Source organism: Meles meles, chromosome 6 (assembly GCF_922984935.1).
Source record: "Meles meles chromosome 6, mMelMel3.1 paternal haplotype, whole genome shotgun sequence".
NCBI lineage: Eukaryota > Metazoa > Chordata > Mammalia > Carnivora > Mustelidae > Meles > Meles meles.
In genome coordinates this window covers 43,105,750-43,122,407 of record NC_060071.1, presented here as the reverse complement: position 1 = coordinate 43,122,407, position 16,658 = coordinate 43,105,750, and the positions used below count along the sequence as shown (strand labels likewise).

General features: G+C 47.5%; 1 protein-coding gene across 2 annotated transcripts in view; it reads right to left on the bottom strand.

Annotated features, from left to right (window-relative positions):
• LIPC (lipase C, hepatic type) overlaps nucleotides 1–16,658 on the bottom strand; it is a 128,554-nt gene that overhangs the window by 36,566 nt on the left and 75,330 nt on the right. Inside the window, exon 1 of one of the 2 annotated variants that reach the window (XM_046009801.1) lies at nucleotides 10,978–11,147. The exons of the other annotated variant lie outside the window; for it this stretch is intronic. Within the exon in view, the coding sequence (XP_045865757.1) occupies nucleotides 10,978–11,131 (154 nt within the window). The 5' untranslated portion in view covers nucleotides 11,132–11,147. Of the gene's footprint in view, nucleotides 1–10,977; nucleotides 11,148–16,658 lie in introns of those variants that run through there. 2 annotated transcript variants of the gene reach the window in all.

Here is a 16,658-nt window from a genome sequence, read left to right as displayed (position 1 = left end):
AAGCATAGAAACTTGACCTTTAGTTGTGTTGTGTGATACAATCTTCCTTTACAAGTTGATTGAATATAGCTCAGGGATGCCCTTTGCCCACCCCCCAGCGATGACCAGGGACCTCTTATACGTAATAATCTTCCTTATTTTACAAGTGAAACTGGGACCCAGACAGGCCAACTGACATGCACCAAACCAGTATCTAGTTAATGGCAGAATCAGAAAAACTCAGCTCCCCCAAGATTTAAGCCAGTGTCTTCCTACTCTGCTGCAGGAGAGGAGTCCCAACCTGTATCCCTGCCAGGTTTTGGGGACTCTGTTCCTGCGCCTGGTATAAAGCTCAGAGGGCTCATGTCCTGGTCCTCACAAAGGCTGATCCGTCCAAGTAAGGCCCCTGGATATCAAGGAGGGCATGTGGCTTGAGTCAGGGAAAAGAGTTGCTGCGGCATCCTCTTGTCTATGGGAAGTGGTCCCAAACAACTGAGGTGACCAGAGTAGGAAAACTACAAGTCCCATGACACCCCGCTCCTCAACAAACACCTGTCTTAGCTGTTGTTTGCCAGTCTCATCTTCAGACTAGAGGTCTTTGGATTTTTCTGTTATTGTTCTTTTCTTTCTTTCTTTTTTTTTTTTTTAAGTAATTTTTATGCCCAGCGTGGGGCTTGAACCACAACCTGAGATGAAGAGTCACATGGTCCTCCAGCTGAGCCGGCAGGCGCCCCTGGACTAGATGTCTTTTCCTTCTGCCACAAAGGTAGCACTGGAATTCTGACACAGCCCAGGGGCTACGATGTTGGTGTCTGACCAAAGTCAGGCTAGGGGAAGCTGCCCAGGAACTGGACAGTCACAGGTCTTTCCACAGCCCTTGGAATGGTGGGTCTTTTTTTTTTTTTTTTAAGATTTATTTGACAGATAGAGGTCACAAGTAGGCAGAGAGGCAGGCAGAGAGAGAGAGAGAGAGGAGGAAGCAGGCCCCCAGCCAAGCAGAGAGCCCGATGCGGGGCTCGATCCCAGGACCCTGAGATCATGACCTGAGCCGAAGGCAGAGGCTTTAACCCGCTGAGCCACCCAGGCGCCCCGGAATGGTGGGTCTTGGTTTAAAATCAGGTTGCCAAGTGCTATTTTAATAGATTAATCGAATCATGTTTTTGTTGCAAAGTTTTATTTGGATGGATGATGACTGCCTAGCTCCCGATTTTGGTCTTCATTTCTCCTTATCCCTCTGTCTTTGATGTGACCTACACAATGGCCAAGTGATGGGAACAGAAGGAGGAGTAGGGGCAGAGGACCCTAACTCTAATTGTGGGGCTTAGGGCATTGTTGGATGGTATGCCAGTCAAGGGCTCTAGGAGTACTTGAGTCTTACCCCAGCCCAGAGCCCCCCACCTCGCGGAGACAGCACACCAGGAGTGTCGGTGGGGCGGGGATCCTCCCATATCTCTTCAGTGGAGACTCAGGCCGTCGGTCTCTTCGTTGGGCTCTGCCTCTGTGCACTACTAATGGCCATACAGGTGGTCCACTTCTGTGTTTACTCTGTGCACATCCTCTGCTAAGCCTTCTAATACCTTATCTTACTTTGTGCCTCCTGAGGTCCATCTTCTTCTCAGCTCCATGGAAAGGGCAGACTCACCATGGTTTTTCCAAACAGACCTCGGGCCAGGAGTTTGAATGGAAAAAGACAACACCAATCCTTCTGGTCTACTTCGGCTTCCCAGTGGCACGGTGTTGGTGTTGCTGTTGAGGTGGGGGGGCACCCTGTTTACTCTTGTTTATTCATTCACTCTTCTCTTCATCATTTCCCGAGTGCCTACTCTGGGCCAGGCATTGTCCCACCAAGGAAAGTTGCTCTCAGCTCAGTCGTTGCTGGAGTATCAGGTGTTCTTCCCCATTCTTTATAAAGGTATTTGTTGCTCAAAAGCAGGGTAAGAGCAGAAAACAAAATTCCAAGAAATACACTCACATTCTCATCATCCTCGTGGATTGACTTTTTATTTTCCCATGCTTCTATTCTGTATCCAGAAGCCAATACATTTTCCATGCAACCGCACAGATATGACTTCTTTCTGCTTCTTCCATTTCACATTATGTAATAAACCTCTCTCCATATTCCTACAGTGTTCACACTTCTCATTTTTAAAGGCTGAGTAATATTCCATGGAAGGGATGTTCCGTGATTTATATATCCATTCCCCTATCTGGGACAAGCAGTATGTTTCCAGTTTTTTAACCTTTGTAAGCAGAGCTGCAATGAACCCCACGCAGCGAGCTTTTCCTTTCAGAGAATTATTTCCACTAGGATGAACGACCTGGCGTGGGGTCACTTGTTTAAATGGTGAGATCATTTTGCTGACATGGGAGTTGAAGCAATTTTACAAGCAAGTCCCCCACAGGGAGTCAGCCGCAATTATTACCAACCCGGAGAACCCCATAAGACCTGGAATGTTCTCATTAAAGGAGATGATGGGGGAACTGGGAGTGGGTGGAATCAGCGAGGCAGGGTGAGAGGCTGCTTATGTGGCTATCATTAACTTTTTGCTAGTAACTCAGAACACCTTATTTCATCCAGGCCTCATGACACCCCTATGAGTATGTGCTATTCCGAAAGGTAATGAAAGTCTTGGAGTGGTAAGTGTCTTGACTAAGGTCACACAGGAGGTAGCTGAGAGAGGCCTCATGCTGAACGTGTCTCCCTTGTGCTCCTGGAAGTTCGGCACCGGCTCAGACCCACCTGCCCCCTTTGCAAAGACCTTCAGTTCCACAGGACAGTTGCTGGCCATGAGGTTGTTGAAATCAGCCTTCGAGTTGTGCTCTGTGGTCGAGAGAATGGTGGTGTTGAATTGCATTTACGTGTCAACTTTGGAGAGGGTCCAGAGCCTAAAGTGGAGGCATTTCACATGAGGCAAACAACCGAACACGTTCTCATTTGGGTCCACGGTATCTGCTTTTATAGACAACGTGGCGTTAGATGCTCAGAATTGTGTCCCTCGTATTTGGCTCTTGGGTGTAACTTGTTGGCAGATGTCTACGAGGTCCTAGTTTCCTGTTCACTTGTCCTTGTTGACCTTGAACGAGTCATCGAACTTTCTGGACCTCAGTTTCCTCATCTGGAAAATGAGGAGTTTGGAGCAGCCAGCTCTGAGGTCTCCATGGTGGTACAGTGAGAACGTCCTTGGCTCTTTTAGTCAGTTGGACCAAGGCTCTAGACCTGGCTTTTCTCCCTTTCCACATCTGGAAAACTGAGGGATTGGGAGAAGATCCTAGGGTCCCTCTGGGTCTAGGATGTGTGAGTCCTAAAACTGTCACATCTCTGAGTTGCAACAAGTAAAAGATACTAGAGAGAGAAGCATTTGTGAAGCCAGGTTTCAAAAGGAAGTGAGAGTTGGAGTAGTGCAACCTGGGGTTCCTGTCTCTCTTTCCCCTAAGAGGCTCCCCTCTCCTGTGCTGGAAGCTGATGCTTTGCAAAGGTAAATGGTTGCAGCACAAGGAAAGCACTAAGCATTAACTTGGCCAAACAACCCCAGATTACTCTTTAAGGCAAAAATAAACCATGGGTGGGGAATGTGAGCTGAAGAACGTGCAGGCACTTGAGGGCCACCTACCTGATGACAAAATGAGCTGGACCCCACCCCTGAGCCTCCTTGCGGCTTCCCTGTGTTGTGGCTCAGGGCTGGGAGAGCCAGTCATTAGGTATGGTCTTAGAGACTGACGAACTACCATTCTTTCATTTTACCGCACATCGAGTGAGCACTTACTATGCGGCAGGGCCGGCTTAACAGTGTAGATATAATCGTGAATAAGACAGCTATGTCTTTAAGAAACTCGTGGACTTCTGGTGGAAGTATGTAAGTAGACAGTGGTCATACGGCTTGGTCAGCATTTTGATGGTAGAAGAATAGAGGAGGTCTCTGCCCAGCTGTAGGGCAGCTGGCGTGAAGGCAGGCAGAGGAATCCCATGGGTAGGGAGCGTCACCTGTTCCCCAGTGCATCTTGGGGATTCTGATCAGAAGCTCCTTCCATGGGGGAGAGAAGGACTAGGGAGTGTGGAAGGAGGACGGGCCCATGTGTGGCCAGTGTGGTCACCTTTGTGCTTATAGAACTTCAGGTCATGGCTGTGGCATGCTCCGGGCCCTTCAGATTTTCTGAGACTGTCTCTCCTCAGAGACTCCTCAGGCCCTGGGGTCAGCATCACAGCTGTTCCCATCATCTGTGGGTTCACTTCCCGAGGAAGAAATAAGGAGTGGTTCAGAGGCTGGCCCAAGGGGCTAAAAAAAATCAAACCAGGCCCAGAATCCCATTTCTCTCCCTCTCCCTCCGTATGTCTAGGTTCTGAGGCTGCAAGACCATTTTGGCCTTTTTACCCTTATTTCACTTTCTGTAAAATACTCTTCTGCACCCCAGTCTTCCCTTCACTGTCTGCGTCCAGGGGCACCGCTAACTGCTGCACGTCAGACCCTGTCAGACCACTGACTTGCACTCCAGCCATTGCTGGGGCACCACGGGAAACGAGGGTGGAGGCCGAGTAGCCCAGAGGGAGGGGCACAGTCTTTGGAGGCAGTTGGCCTTGTATTTGATTCTCTGTCAGTTACTAGTTTGTGTCATCTTGAAAAGTCCGCTTCACCTGTGGGAGCTTCCCTTTCCTTCTCTTAAATTGCCCCCCTGAACATCCGTGTCCTAGGGCTGTTGTGAGAATCAGATGAGACTCGCTGAAACATTTACTATCGACATTCAATACACAGCTTCTTTTTCCTTTCAAAGCTTACCTCAGATCTCTTCTGTCTCATGACTTGACCCAACAGAGTTCCTTCCAGAAACTTGTTGGTATGCATTTGCGAGGATTTTTGCCAGCCTGTTTAGCACCTTTCTGTGAGTTCTGTTTACATCTTTTAGGCAGCACGTCACATGTGCTGGCAAGGATGCCGTGCTTTTGTGCCAAAAGGAGGCCCCTTTTCAGAGTGAGATAAGCGTGTAAAGAGCCTCCCACATGTTGGAATATGGCAAGTTCTCAATGAAGAGAGGTGGTTATTGAGGTCCTGAACAGAAGTAGTAACTGGTGTTTGCTATTATATTTTTCTCTTTGAAGGGTCCTTCCCTGCCTTGTGGGTAACACATCATGAACACACAAAACACCAGATAGGATAAACTCTTCATGTCTAAGTGATGTGGGATCACTTTCATTTCAAAAGGTTGAATGGACCTGAAGATCGGTGTTGGGAATCTGCAGGGTACGGCCCCTAGGAAGCCCCTAGGAAGACAGGGGTCTCACACTTGGCTTTTCTCTAACACACCTGCCTCAAATAGGTGCAATGGACATGCCCTACTGAGACTCTCCCAGGAGGAGATGATCCCTGTTTTGTTTGGGGAGTTAGCTGTGCTTGTTTTTTTCTCTGGCTGGAAACCTGTAGGTATAGGCCGGCCTCCTTGCCAGAGAGAGAATACAATACAACAACAAACAAGGGAAGAGCCCCAGGAACAGAGAGCGGCTTGTCAATAATGGCCAAGGAAACCATGAAAGAAAAAAATAAAGAACTATGAGGGAAGGCTCTCCTTACTAGATAATAAAACCTACCATAAAAATTCAATAATGCCAACTGTGTGTACTGGCACATGGACAGATAGACCAAAGAAGCAGAGCAGAGATTCAGAATACCGAAATACATAGAGGAATTCAGTATTTGATAGCAGTGGCCTCTCAAATCAGTGGGGTAAAGATGGACTTTGAAATAAATAGTTTTGGGAGAACTGGCAAAAGATAGAAAGATAGAAAAGTTGGAATCATATCTCACACCATAGGAAAACTACAAATGGATCAAAAATTTTAAAAAAGATTTTATTTATCCATTTGAGAGAGAGAGAGTGAGAGAGAGCATGAGAGGGGAGAAGGTCAGAGGGAGAAGCAGACTCCCCTTGGAGCTGGGAACCTGATGCGGACTTGATCCTAGGACTCCGGGATCAAGATCCTAGGACTCCAGAACCAAAGGCAGTCGCTTAACCAACTGAGCCACCCAGGAGCCCAAATGGATCAAATTTTTAAATGAAATGATGGAAACCATAAAATGGCTAGGAGAAAATTTGGGCAAATGCCCTTATATAACCTTGTGAGCAAGGATCCTCTGTGACTCAAAGTTCAGAACCTGTAAAAAATTATGAAATTAGACTGCATTGCATTAAACAAACAAAAACCTGAGCACAATCAACTCAGTAAATAAAATAAAATAAAATAAAATAAAATAAAATAAAATAAAATAAAAATACCACTAGCAAAGTGAAAATATGAGTAACGAAAATAGAAAATAATTGCAACTCATAACGCGAAGGGCTTATCTCCCTGATAAATCAAGAGTGCCTAGAAATCAAGAAGAAAAAGACCAGAAAAATGGGCTGAGACCAGAAAGGAGCATTTCATAAAAAAAGAAATATAACTTACTCTCAGTCTCAGTAAGAAGAAAAATAGAAATTAAAATCATACTGAGGCACAGGTCTTGGCTGTTGGCTTGGTAAACGTTAAAGAACTTGATCACACACCTCAATGGTAAGGCTAGCAGGAATGCAAAACAGCATAAGGATAGAGGGGGATTTGGTAACAACCGTGAAAGTTAAAAAGGCACTTGCTCTTTACCCAGCATTCCCTTCCTGGAAATTCACCCTGTGGTGGTATGAGCCCACAAATGGAATGAAGTTAATACAAAGTTGCTGTAGTATTGTCTGCAATTGTGAGATGCTAGAAACATCCCACATGTCCATCTGGAGACCAGATAACCAAACTGGGACACGGCTCTCAGTGGGATACCGTGCAGCTGTACTGAAGAAATACGTGTACTGAGTGAGAAGATATCTAGGATGGATTGCAACGTGACAAAAGTCAGGTAAAGAATGGCATCTGGAGTGATGATATCTTTGGTGGGAAAGTGGGAGATAAATAGATAAATTCACATTTGCTTTTATCTGCATAAAGACACATTGGAAAGGTCCAGGAGCAATTAATAAAGAGGTGGTTACCCATAGTGGGAGATACGGAGAAGAAATTGATGAAGACATGAGGAGGGAGTCAAGACTTTGCAAATCTGTCCATTTTATATTCTTTTCATCTGAGCCATATGAATGTCTTACTTCTTCAAAAATCATCTTGAAATCACACAAGGAGCACAACTTCTTGTTTTCTATTTGCGCCTGTATGAGGTACATTCATCTGGATGTTGTGCCTGTACCGCTGGACCCCTCCCAGGCCCCAGAAGGTTCTGACCTCTCACTGCCTGATGGTGGCCCAAAGTTTCCGCTAGCCCCATCTATCTTCCTTGGCCTACCTCTCCACCAGGTTAGGCATGTGCCTCTCAGGCCTCTAACCATACCTTCGCTGACCTTGGCCGCAGGGGCCCATGACTCTAGCTGTTGAATAGATAGGAAAGGGAGGTCAGCCCCCTTCCCACGTGAGCTAAAAGAATAAAAGTGACCCCATGGGGAACTTCCCAAGTAGCCAGTTTCCTCTCTGGGAGAATGGAGTCTGGTGGATGGCAAAGTACTGGGAGCCATGGGGAGCCAAGGTGTGAGGAATTCTACAGAAGGAAGCTGGCTTGGAGCTTGGAAGCTGGGCAGCCAGGGCTGGGTCGGGGCCCAGTGGCGCCCACTCACCAGATCAGCTTCAGAATGGGCGGAGGGAGAGGAGAGCACACGGTTCTCCATCAGGAAGCTTCTGCTCAGGGCCTCTCGGAGACTGGCACTTCCTCGGCAGCCAGTCCATCTGGGCTGGTGCTCACGGAGCGCTGGGAGCGAGGGTATTTTAGATGTGTCAAAAGTGATGAATGTTGGAGAGTGCCATCGGCATCTCTGGGAACTCACAGTTCATACTGGCAGCTGAGATGTGCCAGGCCCTTCGGAAGGAGTTGAACTCCAGAGGAAACGGGCACGTCTTTAAGACGGCTGCCCCTGCTCACCGTCGCAGGTGGCGGTGGCCGCGAGGAGCACTCTCCACGTGGTCAGAGCACCATGAAGCCAGGGAGGGTGCGGCGGGTTGTGGTAGGGCCCGAGGTCTTGGCATGGGGAAGTGGCATTCATTTGGGAGCAGGGGCCTATCAAACATGAGGGGGCACTGGGGGGCCCGGGGCGGGAGTCAGCACCGGGGCTGGGTTGGTTAAGTGCTGCCGGCCAGGCCATTGTGGGGGCTGTAGGCCGAGCCAGTTGCCGGCTGGAGGCAAGCCCAGGCCTTGGCCCAGAGTTAGGCTGGAACAAGGCTCCAGTGTGTCTGGATTTGAAAACACCCCAGGGAATGTGTTAGTGGAATTCAGCATCTACCCCGGAGATAATGCATTCTAAGAGGATGCTGCCTCCGTGTTCTGTTTCCAGGGTGGCCTTGTTTGGCACGTGGGGTCCCTCGTTCTCTGCTTCTGCAGGGAGGTGGCGCACCCCAGGTCCGTGGGAGCCGGGGGCAGGGGAGGCTGAAGTGGTGGCTGCTCTGGAGGAAGGAAGGTGGAAACACTCCCTGGGGGGCTGGGGTAGGGCGAGGAGGCTGCCGTAGGCCTGCGACAGGGGAGGAGAGGTGTGAGAAGTCCGGGTGGGAGCTCTGGGGTTCCAGTGGAGGCCGCGGTGCAGGACCCAGCCCAGCCAGGATTCCGAAGAAGGACAGAAGGGGGCAGGGGGTTGGGGTTGGATGGAGAAGCTGGCCTCAGCTCCACCTGCCCCTGGTGTTGTCACAGCACCTCTCTTTCTGACCAAGTCTTCACTGTTTCCCCCAACCACTCCCGCCCTCCGCCAGGAGAGAAAGAGGAGAGTGCGGTCACAGTCGTCTTTGTCTTAGTCATCTGCAAGGCTTGAACTTCTTTCCGACCTGCTGAACTTGAGGGCCTCACTGGTCTCTCCGCCCTTCTCGGTCCACATCCTCCTACTCTGACACTCTGCCCCAGCCAGAGCCACTAGAGAGGTCCCCGCCTGCCTGCCCTCTCTTGCCTCTGTGACTTCACTCTTCTGGTTCCCTCCACCAGTTCTCGTTCCCCTTCCTACACCTCAGCCTCCAGCTTGAAGGAACAAGAATGCGCCCTTCAGGAACCTTCCGACAACTGGTTGGGCAAAGGGCCCCTTCTGTGTGCTCCCTGGGTCCCTGTGCAGATCCTGAGAAAGGGATTCTTTGTCTCTTTGCTGGCTTTGGCAACTAGGCTCAATGGTGTGTCTTAGGCACCCATGGGGTCCCAGCCCCTAGCATGAAGCTGGCACAGAGGTGGGCTATTGGCTGGATTGAATTAACAGGGTCATTTCTCTTTCCTGCTCTTCCGAGGGAGAGATTTGTCACCACGAGCCCATAGGGAGAGGGAAGGGAAGGTTTGAGGCGGGGAACCTGCATTGTGTCACTTGTAATAGCCACAGTCCCCTTCGGTGTTATGAGCTGGAGGACCACTAACACACTGATCCCTGCCTCTGTCTACTTTCTAGGAATGAACTGGAAAAAAGGTACTAGTAGATAAGAAGAAAGTTCCAGACATTCTTTGGAATCATGGGTGGTCCTTTGTCCTCACCTCCATGTCCTTCAGACCCTGAGCCCATCTCCTTCCTCCCCCCTTCCTTCTTCTGTAATTCCTCATTTTCTTTCAAGCCTTATATTCGGTTCTTAAAAACTGCTTTTGTGCAGGCTTTTGTGATCTGAAGCTGTTTGTTAAGACATTAATATGGGTGATGGGGAAAAATAATTTTGTGGTCAAATAAGTTTGAGAAATTATATTAAGGAACATTAATCAGGATTCCTGTTGGCCAGACAGAGACATTAAGCCACTCCTTACTGTGCATTTAATCTCTAGCAGGAGGAAATGATATGCAGTGGTTCTCGAACACAATTACTTTGGAGCAGACAGCCCCTGCCCCCCACGTTCCTTTGTGTGGCCCTGCGTTTCTGGGACTAATGTCCCATGGGGCACACTTGAGGAAATCCTGTTGGAGGACAGAGAGTTTTCCCATCATGTGTGCATCCTGGTAGAGCTGCGTTCTCCTGCCAGCCCTCTGGCAAGAGCTGCGTTCACACTCGTGTGTGTGTGTGTGTGTGTATGTGTGTGTGTCTTGAAGGCTGAGCTGGACTCAGCTGTACTAATGAAAGCAAGACCTTACGTATGGGACACAAGCCTGGGCACTTAGAGACAGGCAAGATGTTGTAGGTGGTGACGCAGGAACGCGAGGAATGTGCGAAACCTGCTGTGATCATTGTCGTCATATCCTTGTTAGCCAGAGGTGACCATTCTCTTGACTTTTTTTGGTGTATTTCCTTACAGTCTTTTCCTATGCATATCTATGGCATTCAGGGTTTTATTTATGGGTGTTCTTGAAGTGCAGAGAGTCTGTTGATTAAAATTTGTGGGATGAATAGAAATGGGGCCACCTTAGAACAGTATTTTAGTTGGCTGGGAAATGATCTTTTAAAAAAAAAATAACATCAGTTGAATTGTTTTCAAATTGTTCTCCTGGGATCCCAAGCCCATGGGATCTGGGGGCTGTTGTAGGGGGTGGGGTGGGGAGGGGATGCAGAAGTCAAGAGGGAAGGTTCCTGACTGCCCACTTCTGTTTCTATCCAAAAAACATTGCCTTCAGATTTCAACATTTTATCTTTTTTCTATTTTAAAGATTTTATTTATGTATTTGATAGAGAGAGAGTGAGAGAGAGCATGAGAGGGGAGAGGGTCAGAGGGAGAAACAGACTCCCTGTGGAGCTGGGAGCCTGATGTGGGACTTGATCCTGGGACTCTAGGATCAAGACCTGAGCCGAAGGCAATGGCGTAACCAACTGAGCCACCCAGGCGCCCCACGTTTCAACATTTACTGCTTGAGATTTTGTTTGTAGGAGGGTTTCCGTGGATGACATAGGTTTAATACCCACGGATCTAGACCAGTCACTTAACGGATTAAAACAAAACAAAAACTGTGGGGCAGAAAACACATGGAAATCAATTCCATATCTGAATACTGGATCTAGACCTCAGGTTTCCCAATACATCCCCGAACGCTCTTTCTACACACTTTTGCATTTGCTTGTTTCCTCCTGGCGTAGCTTCCAAAGGGAAGAATGAGAGGCAGCAAGGAACGTGTAGCAGCGAAGATACCGTGCTAACTCCACGGAGAAGCAGTTGGGGGAAGGTTCAGAGCAATCCCATCTGCTTCTTGTTTCAGCCATCTCACTGCGGTCCTTCTTAGGCTGGGCCTTGAAATGTAAAGAAATATATGCTCAGAGCAAGGGCTGCTTCTGCCAAGAATAACTCATAAGCAGACACAGTACAATACCCTAGTCTCCAGCGAAATGAACTGTTTAATCAAAACTGCTCAGGACAGCAGCACCCCCCGCCCCCTTCCAAGTCATACAGCTCAAAATGTGAATGGAGTTACTGTTGAGAAGCCTTGGTCTAAGGTCAACCCTGAATCTGGAGGTGGTTCCCTTTTCTGATACGGGAAAAGAAGAAATAGAGCATAATGGAAAGAGCTCTTGACTCAGAGATAGAAAACCCCTAGAAGTTCAAGGCCCTCCTCTGCCAACCAACTAGCCATTCGACCTTGTTCAAATCACTTAACTTCTGCGAGGCTCACTTCCCTCATCTTTTGCTGGGAAGCGTGCCGCCCGCCTCTCCCACTTACAGACTTGTCAGGATCAAGTGAGAATGTCAATGAAATTGCCTTGAAATGCTTACATGTTATTATTTTATTTGACTGTGACAGCAAAGCAAGCGTCTACGGGTGTTTTTGTGTCTAATGTCAGTGCAAGAACATTTCCAGCGGGATTTCTGTTTCCCTGCATTCAGTTTCCAGGGCCATAGCCCCATTCTCACACGTGTGTGGCGAAGGGGCTCCTCTACAAGGGTGCTTCCTGGAGCTGTGGGCAGGGCTGCAGACGTCCCTGCCATCCTGTGAGGTGGTGGTTCTCGGCGCAGGTGCAGTCCTGAAATTCCTTTCTGAATTCTCGTGAGACTCCCGCAAAGGGGTTCATTTCAGAAAAACAAGGTAGCTGTAGTGCTGGATCTTGGGTTCGATGTTGTCACACGAGAGGCGGAGGGCTACGGGCCATGGTAGGTGAGGATATGGAGTGTTACGACAATGTTTGACGGCATATTGTTCGGCTTCAGTGTGTCATGGCATGGAGAGTAGACAGGGGCACAACACCCTGTGAGAAAGGGGTAGAGGTCCCATGCTGTGCAAAGCTCGTGCAAAAAAAGTGAGCTTTTATTAGAACCTTGTAGAATTTTACTTTATGAGTCAATAAGAAAATGAAGCGAGGCAGTAAAGAGTTCTATTCAGGGGCACCTGCGTGGCTCAGTGGGTTAGAGCCTCTGCCTTCAGCTCAGGTCATGATCCCAGGGTCCTGGGATCGAGCCCCACATTGGGCTCTCTGCTCAGCAGGGTGCTTCCTCCTCTCTCTCCTCTCTCTCTGCCTGCCTCTCTGCCTACTTGTGATCTCTGTCCATCAAATAAATAAATAAAATCTAAAAAAAAATTAAAGAAAAAGAGTTCTATTCAAATACAACGTTTAAGGGAGACTCAGTGTGGTAAAGAATAGTGTGGAACATGAGTAGCATCATATTGTAATTATTAATAATATAAGCAATGTTGTTTGGAGTCTTGATGCTGAGTCAAGGACAGGCAGGGCTAGGTAGGGAGAGATAGGTAGGGGGCTGTGGGATCAGGCTCACAGAAATTCCAAAAATGCTGAGATGCCAGGAAACCAGAGATAAGGGAACAAACCAGACCACCTTGCCCTAGACATGCGTGTGGGGAGGTCTCTTTTCATGACAGTCACCTGTGACCAACACAGAATAACCAGACCTTAAAAAGAAGTAAGCCATTAGAGATGTTATTACCAGTTCTTACTCAAGCCAAGACATCACAAGAATGATAAGACCACAAGCTCCCTGGTCAGTTCTAAATTAGAAGACTGCCAGTGGAAGCCCACACTGGCAACCCCATCGGGATCCCTCTCACTCCTGAGAGCTTTTTCTGTGTCTTCATTTACTAGAACTCTATCACTTTCCTCACTCCCCTTTGTCTGCGAGATTTATCCTTCAACTCTGTGACCCAAGGACCTTGCTCTCCTGGTCCAATATGAAGGTTGTGATGGGCAAGCCACCTCAAATTCTAGTATTTAAAAGTTTGTAGCAAAGGACTTTTGCTTCCAGCCAAGATGGGAGAAGAATATGCAGATTTATCTTCTCACGTTAAACAATGGACAAAATATGTGAAACGACAGTTACCACACATTTGGTAATGATAAGCATAGGACAGTGAACTTGAGAAAGGGGAAGCAAAAAAGCAGGGCTCTCCCATTGTCCCTGTTTGCCACCTGGGGAGCGTTTCCAGCAGATAGGCCCCTCCTCAGGTTGGGAGAGACAGAGCTGGGAGTCTCACTCCGGGCAGCCTGAGCTTACAGAGAAGAGGGTGGGAGAGGAGAAAGCCCCAGAGGTCTGCAGAGGGGTTGCCTTGAGTTTTCAGCTGATGGAGATGAGCACAGACATGTGAAGTTGGAGAAAGGATGACCAGAAAGGAGTAGGGGAACAATCCCCAGGTACTCATGGGGCTGGGAAGAGTTTGTGTTCCCTCCAGCAGAGTGAAAAAAATCTTGTTAACATAGGATATTGGCTAAAATACTGAAAAAGTTACCACTCAGGGGATGCCTGGGTGGCTCAGTTAGTTAAGTGTCTGCCTTTGGCTCAGGTCATCATCCCAGGGTCCTGGGGTTGCGTCCCGCATCTTCTCCCTCTGCCTGCTGCTCTCTCACACTCTCTGACCAAACAAACAAACAAACAAACAAACAGAGTGATAATTTAGGAGAAGGGCAAATTAGCCCTAGACTAGAGGTTGCTCTGGTTCCATTTTATAAAAGCTTAAAAGCAAGCCTCAAAAGGATCAAAGATTCTTGAATAATTTAACTGCATCTAAGAACAACGCTGAAGAATATTTAAGAGAATGCAAGGCTATCCAGGACCAACAAGGTAAGATTCACGCTGTCTTGTATGTAATAGAAAATTACCGGGCATGCAAAGAAGCAGGAAAATAAAACCTATAATGAAGAGAAAAATCAGTGAACTGAAACCAACCTGGATATGACAGAGATGATAAAATCAGTAGACAAGAACATTAAAACAGTTGTTCTAACTGTATTCCATATGTTCAAGAAGGTAGAAGGAGATGTAAGCATGGTGGGAAGAAATAAGGGAGATATATAAAAAAAATCAAATCGAACTTCCAGGTTGACAAATGATGTCTGAGACAAACGATACGTTGGACGGGCATTGCAGAAGAAAAGATTAGTGGACTTGAAGGCATAGCAATAGAAACTATCCAAAACGAAACAGAGAAGACAGACCGGAAATTAAACAACAGCGCACTGGAGAGCTGTGGGGTAATTTTTGGCCGCCTTCTATTTGTGTAATTAGAAATTCCAAAGGGGACGAAAGAGAGGGGGACAGAAAAAAATGTTTGAAGGAATAATGGCGGAAAAATGCATAAATTGAATGGAAACGATAAACGTTTCCATCCAATAGCTCCAAGAAACTGGATGAACCCACACGCAGGAAATATGATAAAGAGATGGGACACTTGGGTGGCTCAGTGGGTTAAGCGTCTGCCTTTGGCTAAGGTCATGATCCCAGGGTGCTGGGTCTCACATCAGGCTCCTTGCTCAGGCTCTTGCTTCTCCCTCTGCCTGCTCTGCCTGTACTGCCTGCTGCTCTCCGTGACTCTGCTCTCTCTCTCTCTCTCTCTCTGACAAATAAATAAATAAATAATCTTAAAAAAAAAAAAAAGACCCCAAGGCACAGCATTATCAGATTGCTTAAAACCAGTGGTCAAGAGGAAGTCTTAAAAGCTGCCAGAGTAAAAAGTCACATCGCGTACAAAGGAACACAAGAATTTCCCAGACCTCTCCTGTGGAAGCCCGAAGACAGTGGAGCAACATCTCTAAAAATCAAAGAGAGGTGTGCCTGCTCTGGGGCAAATGTAAATTGGCAGATGCTGGGATGGAGTCTCATTCCCAAGGCCAAGGTCAGTATGAGTAGGAAAGTGAAGGCACTGAGGCAGAACTAGGGAGGCAGTAAAAGGAACCGTGGTCACTGGGAGCTGGTGGGGGTAGGGAAAGATGAAGATATGAAACACAGAGGATTTTTAGGGCAGTGAACTGCTCTGCAGGATACTATCATGGTGGATACCTGTGTTATACATGCGTCAAAACCCAGAGAACGTTCAGTGCCAAGAGTGGACCCTGATGTAAACGATGGGCTTTGGGTGACGCTGCTGTGTTGTGTAGGTTCATCGATGGTAAGAAATATACCGGTCTGGAGGGGGATGTTGCTAGTGGAAGACATTATGCATATGTAGGGCTGAGGGCATATGAGAACTCTCTTCCTCCTTCTCAACTCTGCTGTACCCTCAAAGTGCTCTAAAACATACTGTTTGTGGGGGCGTCCTGGTAGTTCAGTCGGTTAGGCATCCGACTCTTGATTTCGGCTCAGGTTGTGATCTCAGGGTGTGTGAGATGGAGCCCCACATCTGGCTCTGGGTTGGGGGTGGAGTCTGCTTAAAATTCTCTCTACCTTTCCCTCCTCGCACCGCTCTCTTTCAAAAAACAAAATAAAGTAAAAAATTTATTAATTAAAAAAAGTACTTTGACGGTCTGATGAAGATTACAGCCCCGCGTCCACACTTTGGAGAGCATACGGAGAAGAGAAAGAGTTACTGAAAGTTTCATGATGTTGCTAAGCTAGTCCAACAAAAAGAGGCCTAAGTTCCAGAACACACTGAGTATATTATTTTCCCTATAAAACGTGTTTCTTTTGCTCTGTATCCCCAGCTCAGAGAATGAATGAATTCCAGGCACCCTTGATTCTTATGTCTCTTGAACCCCACAAGCAGCTGGTTCCGAAATCCCAGTGATTTTTGTCTCTGAAATGCCTCTCAGTTTGCTTCTCTTCCTCCAGTTCTAATCCCAGCCCTCGGAACCTCTCACAAACTCGCTCTTAGACATTAGAGATATCCTGCCATCCCTCTGGGTCCGGGGGTGTGGCTTTCTATAAAATAAGTGGATTGCCTAATGGCCTCCCGAGGTCCTTTTCACTTTTAAAGTCTGGGTTTCAGTGATGTTTTAGGACATGTATAGAGAGGGACCTCTTTTATTTCACACTAATGAAGCTAGGTTCTGATGTCGTTTTATCTAGAGAGGAGCAAGTCGTAAGTTATAAATGGGCCCTGCACAAAGTGTTTGCTGAATAAATAAGGGAGAGTTTAAAGCAAAATGAAAGCAAAACCAGGCAAACCCCCAGCCCAACTCAAACAATAAGACTGTACAGAACAGGCTTCCAGTTTGTGGTAGGTTGGATGATGACTATTCCCCAAATAGGGCCATGCCCTAATCCCCAGAGCCTGTGAATTTTATCTTATATGGCAAAAAGGATTTTGCAGAAGTAATTAAGTCAAGGATTTGGAGATGGGGAGATTATCCTGGATTATCACACTGGGTCCCTGTAAGAGAGAGGCTGCAGACTTGGAAGATGAGGGGCCACGAACCAAGGAGCATAGGTAGCCTCCAGAAACTGAAGGAGACGGGGAAATAAACAGCCCTGTCAATATCATGATTTTAGGACTTCTGACTTCTAGAACTGTAAGGTAATAACCTGTATGATTTGAAGCCACTAAATTGGTAGTGATTGGTTACAGAAACAAAA